Source organism: Haliotis asinina, chromosome 4 (assembly GCF_037392515.1).
Source record: "Haliotis asinina isolate JCU_RB_2024 chromosome 4, JCU_Hal_asi_v2, whole genome shotgun sequence".
NCBI classification, from domain to species: domain Eukaryota; kingdom Metazoa; phylum Mollusca; class Gastropoda; order Lepetellida; family Haliotidae; genus Haliotis; species Haliotis asinina.
Window position 1 is genome coordinate 21,426,133 of NC_090283.1, and position 6,628 is coordinate 21,432,760.

Here is a 6,628-nt window from a genome sequence, read left to right on the forward strand (position 1 = left end):
GGAAATGTGTGATTGGGAAACACATCAGGGCACTGGTTTAGCTCAGTTAAAATAAAACATCGCGCCCTCCTGTACCTGTGCTTTATAGGTCACGGGGTACGAGATAGCGGGTGTGAGCAGCTACAACAAGATAATTTTCACACATCACTCACTAAAAGTTTTGTGCAAGCGTGTGCATTTGAGCCTTTCATTTCACTGAAAGTTCCGCCACATTACCATCTTCAAACTGTCCTCTAGCCAACCTCCTAAGAGTTATCTCCCTTTTCCCAGCGGCAATGTTTGCCGTGCATATTGCTAGAGAAACTGCAGCTATCTCCCTTCCATCAAATGTTTTACTAAACATACATACTGAGCTGTACTGTTCTGCACTGTATCTTTCACAGATACCGCTCTTCATACAAGTTACTCAAGTTACTCAGAAATGTATTTATAGCCCGACGTCACACCGTAGTACTCTACCACTCGACAACGGCCAGTAAACAAACCAGAAAATCAAGTTTTCATGATCAAGAAAATCCACTTTCTGTGCAGAAATTCCGATATGTTATTGCTTACAATGAAAATAACTCGGGGACTTCACTAAAAAAGAAAACCCCAAAGGCTTCTTTGATTTTAAATTGTAGAAAATGTAATCTTTTCTGCATGGTATTGTCTACAGGGTCCCTAAACCCATGTTGTAATTAAACATGTATTATCACCAGTGATGTTAAATTCACAACTACGCCACAAACATATGACCATCAACAAAAGGAAATAAATGAACATGCACGCGTAGCTCATTCCTTCAATTATGACACGACCTTAACATGGAAAGTATGACTCCACAGTACATTTATTGCCAGACAAAATGCGTTATAGCTTTTCTTCAATTCATGGGAAATCAGTGTTAATGCCCAAACTATTGAAAAGTAACAGCACCAGCGTATTTGTTAGTTACATGATCTTGGATTCTTTCATTGAAACGTATCCCCCTAAGTGCACCTTTTTATGATTGCGTCTGAAAACATGACAAAGAGCACCAAAACAGTGGAAACCCCAATCTCAGCACCCAGCTCAGTTAGAAGTCTTTCTGACTGAGGAACTCATGATAGTGGACACAAATAGTTGGAGTGCCTGAAAGCGAAGGTTATTGAAATGTGGTTCAGAAAAAAACGTTACATTTTTCGTAGGTGTGCTGAACAGCGGGTCAAATATGGGACTGTAGACTCGTTTCTAAACAGTCTCTGCCGTAAGAGAAACAAATCCGAAGTCCATCAAACAGGACAGATTTCACGTACTTGTGATTGGGCCATTGTTTATCTAAACTATTTAAAGCCCGGCTCACTGCTCTACCAAGTAGGCATGATCATTGCTGATAGGCATATTAGCGTTAACAATCGATGGGATATAGAAGGTCCTTTTTCATGTATAATGTTCTTTTTGCAACTTGATATACTAGCTGTTGCATGTTTATAGGTCAGCATGAGAAAAAGTATTACTGTATTCAATTTCAGAACAGAAAGAGACACCGTGACGGCAATGGTGACATACAGGATGTTGAGCCTGAATAGAAGACATGAGATGTTGCTTCAGTATATCACATAAGGATGACTAACATCACTTGTGGAGAGTGATTCTGCTTTCACACTCTGTATGTGCAGGTTTAAGTTTCACATAATCTCTCAGTGTGGCTCCATAGGTATATAAATTGGCCCTTGAAATTTCACTGAAAGGGTTTCTTGTCCACATTTGTCACATTTACTGGCAGAACACAGCAAGGGTAGAGTAAGATCACGCAGGGTTCAGTCTGTCACTCACCATATCAATCACTTCATTGTCTAGTCCACACCTTATTATTTATGACTGCTAATAACCAAACGTTTATCATTTCACAAAATACCCTTAAGTGAAGTTTGATTTCATCTGCATTTTTGACTTAATTACATACAAAAAAGATGGTGCACTGGAAACACTCAAGATTGTATAGTATAGATTGGAATAACAATAAATGCTTGTTTGTCTCTATGGTTGTTTGTTTTCTGCTCTCAGTGATATTTCCAGCTATATCATGAGAGTAAATGTGTACGTCTGGGGCGGTATTCATAAAAGAACTTAAGTTTCCCGGAGTTGTGGGGGTGATCGACGGAACACACATTCAGATTCAAGCTCCAACAGAAAATGGAAATGAGTTTGTAAACCGGCATAATTACTACAGCATCAAAACACATATCGCTTTCGATAGCGAAGACAAAATAATTGACGTTGTTGCTCGGTAGCCTGGATCGACACACCATTCACGCATATTGACTAACAGCGGTCTCTACCAGTTCGACCGCTATGTTGTCCCCATCGGATGTCACCTTCTCGGTGACAGTGGTTACCCCTGTAAGAAGTGGCTACTAACTCCTTTTCTAAGACCATTGGTTGGACCACAAACAAACTACACCAGGTACGTCAACTTCCGTGTACAGTTGCCGATTGCAACATAGAGTGGTGTCCCTTGTATTTACCTCGCATAAACATTGGGGACTCGTTGTCATTAATTATTATAGAGCATAATCGTTGTTACATTTAGTTTGGATAACCGAAGCGGTTACCAATAAATACAAAAACAGTGTAAGTAACATACGAAATTTGTATGAGGATATATGAAATACGAATATAAAATGATGTATATAAATAATATAAACATAATTAGGCTGTAGGCTCTTTATGAGTATGCTGAATAATACTAGGAATTATTTTTCCAAAAACATAATAATCCACCAAAATAAAGTATGTTAATGAATTACTAGTTATTTTTAATTTTCAGAGTTACTTTCTGAATAAATGGCAGTTTACAATGATAAGACAAACAGTTTCTGAAGTGCTGCAGATTTATGTACAGGCTTACTGTATTATGTTGTTTTCATAACCCAGATCACATAAAAGAACAAGGAGCACAGTTGAAAGGGCTATTGGGCAATTCACACGCATATTTTCTGTTCTTAATGGGGAAATTGGGTTAAAACCCGATAAGGCTTGCAAGGTAAGAAAAATATAATCAACAACAGTTATGTCTTTAGCACACTTTACTTGCTTCATAAATTATACAAAAAAATGACAAGGTAACAAAGCTGAATGGCAAAACTATGAAGAAGAAATTACAGTTTTGCAGGATGTATGATTAATTGCATGAGGATCATTCATCAAACTGTTTAAAGCATGTACAAGTATTGTACATGTGAACAGCTGCATGTTGGTGTAATTTTGTTATAAGGAAATGGCATTTTTCACAGCTAGTCTAATCATTTATTGAACACATGTCAATAATTTTTTCAATGTTACAAATTTGTTTCACAATACATCAATTCATATATTTTCACAATACATAAATTCATATGTAAACAGTTATTTCAACAATATGTATTCCTTTGCAAAATATATTTTTGAACAGTTGACTGAAGTATGTGGCTACATTTACACCAGTGATTCTAAACTTTTGATGGGTAGTGTATGTATAGAGTAGTGGCCTTGCCTTAATTGACTTTTGAATGTAATTTCGTTTATCCCTCAATATATCAGGTGATCATAGCATGTGCTGTCCCACACAACATATGCAAGTACCACCCACAGATGGGAATGATGGAGCTGGGAGGCAGGATGGGCATAATGGAGGTGTACTAGGGATCCCTACACCAGTGGCTGCACTGAGATACAGGGAGCATTTCACCTATACACACTTTCCATGTAGGAAATTAGGATCTTATTTCATAGTGTCTGAGTTTGGACTATAAATGGTAGATTACGTTCTGTTAAATTTAAGTCGCAAAATACTTCTCCTTTCTAACAGAATCTGTTTCATCCATGTATTAAGAAGAAAATGGAATATGACCATCCAAGTATGTACATATGTCTAATATTCAACAACAACATTTTTGGCAGTTTAAGTTAATTCAGTTTCATTATCTTCTGTTTTAGGTACTCCTTTTTCAAGTTGAGGCATTCTATTTCTAGTTGCAATTTCTGTTTTAACAGAGCTTCAACTGTGGGGCGTCCTGTAGCATTGTGATGGATTGCTGGCGGCTCCTCAGGACCCACTGTCGCTCCCTCTGGCTGTGCATGGGGGTCACACACGGCTGCATAAATCTGTCTACAAAAAACAACATTTATATACATATTGTTTCTGTTATAACTGGACTTGTTTTATGTTATTACAAGTAGATAAAAGTAATAATGGAAGTTGCTCATTACATTTATTACATTAGAGAGTGCACATATGCCACACCAACAGTGTGTGATCACATTTATACACACGTTATGTGATCATGTTCTAACCAAAAGGTACTTCATATCATTCATGTTTAACTTTCATCAGTTGGTACAAAGTCAAGTACCTGCAGCATTGTTGAGTCAAGTGACCCAGGCACACCTGTCAGTGCCACATTGTCCTGGCCTAAAATGTCAATGCCAGCATTGGTCACTGGGCTGACTGGTGTTGGGGCTGGTCCACCTGCTATATTAAAATTTAATCACAATCATTAATTTGATATATTTTATGTAAAATAACTTCATATATATATATATCCATTGGAATAAGAAAACAGGACAATCACTGTTCCATTCAGTTCTGGATCACATTTTTTAAAAATATTACCCTTCATAAAAGAAATACAACAACAAATATGCAGAGAAGATTGTTACTGAATATTAATCCATCAGTAATAACTTCTTCATCAAGACAACTGGCAGAAGACTGATCGTTATCATTTAACACCTGTGACACATATACAGTATTTATGAACTGAAGTCCGTTACTTGCCTGTTCCTTTAGTCATTCTGCTGAAGTCTGAATATTTTTGTTTTGACAGACTCTTTATGTTCTTCCACTTTTTTTCTACCTCTTCCTTAGTTCTGGGATGCAAACCAGAAGAGTTGAGGGTTGCTGTAATAACCTGTTGATTTGAATGAAAACTGTCAACCTTTATTATGATATATATGTGTTACTATCTGCTTATGAATTGCTGTCTCACAGCCAAAACATGTCTGAAATCAAGTTACTGTTTTACTATTGTGAACAAGTAAGAGGCAGTGCATTTGGGAGAAAGCATATCCTAGTTTTTTAATTTTCCATACATTCTTGGCATTGTTTTAAAGTTTATAAATCGATCCCACACTTTTGATGGTAGTACTTTAACAGGTATCACTTAAAGCTTTCATATTAAATTTTAGTCCCAGTTCTGCAGGCAGTGAATTTTCAGTAGATAAAACAATCAAAACATTTACAATTATTCAAGATAATATATGCTGTAGTCTCATCAAATTATTTGTATGAGGTGATCTTCACTTAGAAAACATTTTTCGTTTATACATGTTCCTTTCCTTCGTCGTGTGACCTCGGCTAATCATCAGTCTATTTCGGCTGTATATTTCTCCAGTGTTTGATGAATATTATATTTGTTTGTGTCATAAGACTACCGTCGTAACTCAGGAAAGAAAAGGGAAAATCGTACATATTTATGGCTTACATATAATTCAAAACAAATGAGATCTATGAGTGGCAGTAGTCTAAGGCATTTCTCTATTCTTGACTACAATTTGACAGTCGGACCGAATGTTTACATTACCTGCCACGCCCCTTGCCGATTGCTCTTCGCCGATGTCACACCCGGACCAAACTTTCCTTCCAGCACACTGGCGTTTGTTTTGACGAGTTCTGTCAAAAGCAGTACTTCGTCTTTGTTCCATTTAGGTTTTCTCCTCTTCGCTTCTGCCTCCGACATTTTCTTTGACAATGTATAAAGACCGCACTGTCCCCTCACTGTGTCGTCTGCCGTAAATAACCAGCGGGAAATCCCCAAAAAGCGATTTTCGCACCTTTTTGTAAAAGAGTTCCACCGGAAGTCTAAAAATAACTCGGAATCACCCTGGTGATCACGCGGGTACACACTATGGAAAAAAACTTAGTTTGTCTTTGGACACTTAGCTAAGTCTCTTACTAAGTTGCGTTATGAATATCAACTTAAGTCAGTTTTCAAAAACTTAAGTTTTGACTTAGGAAAAATCTTAGTTTCTTTATGAATACCGCCCCAGGACCAGACAATTCAGTGATGGTCAACATGGGGTGAATGGTCTCTGTAGGGTGAATGGTCTATGTAGGGTATATGGTCACAACAGGGTGCAGAAGGGTGGATAATAATATGAGGTAAGGGTGCTGCGCTTAAACATTGTCATGACAGACAGGGAGACATCGGCCACATGTTGTCCTGGGAGAGAAATATATTGTGGTATGGGTAGAGTTCTCAAGAAAAGAAATGATGTTAGTAAGCACATTACATATTGGTGGAGTGGAGGTCAGAAATAAAAGCATTAAAATATTTGTTTGCTGATGTTTATTGGACGTTAAAGTCAGCCCCTTGAGTTGGGACAATAAGCTCGCACACTCACTACGATGACTGTAACAGGTGCCAAACTTTACACTGGAAATAACCTGCTCACAAATTATGCCCCACTTTATTTGAAGAATATGGCTTTAAACGCGTATTCTCCCAGTGTATCTTCTCCTCAAGTCCCCCGTTGGCACAGGAAATTACACGTATTTGTGCCACTTACCAGCACTGACAGCTAGGCGATGTTTTTTTAAAAAAATGTGAAAAATACTTGGTGAAAA

General features: G+C 37.6%; 1 protein-coding gene across 1 annotated transcript; it reads right to left on the reverse strand.

Moving 5' to 3' along the window:
- Positions 1-3,909: 3,909 nt before the first annotated feature.
- On the reverse strand, positions 3,910-5,741 carry LOC137282372 (myb-related transcription factor, partner of profilin-like). Its single transcript, XM_067814115.1, has 4 exons — positions 5,586-5,741; positions 4,781-4,913; positions 4,330-4,474; positions 3,910-4,114 (listed from the first exon to the last, which is right to left on the reverse strand). Exons 1-4 carry the CDS (start codon positions 5,739-5,741, stop codon positions 3,910-3,912), a joined length of 639 nt encoding a protein of 212 aa, XP_067670216.1.
- Positions 5,742-6,628: the final 887 nt, after the last annotated feature.

Excerpts from the sequence above, each read along its gene's own strand:
- LOC137282372 (XM_067814115.1), bottom strand. The coding sequence starts at position 5,741 with ATGTCGGAGGCAGAAGCGAAGAGGAGAAAACCTAAATGGAACAAAGAC. Across the intron at positions 4,475-4,780 it reads CAGAATGACTAAAGGAACAG|CAGGTGGACCAGCCCCAACA; the intron begins GCAAGTAACGGA and ends ATTTTAATATAG. Across the intron at positions 4,115-4,329 it reads GACTTTGTACCAACTGATGA|TAGACAGATTTATGCAGCCG; the intron begins AAGTTAAACATG and ends TGTTGTTTTTTG.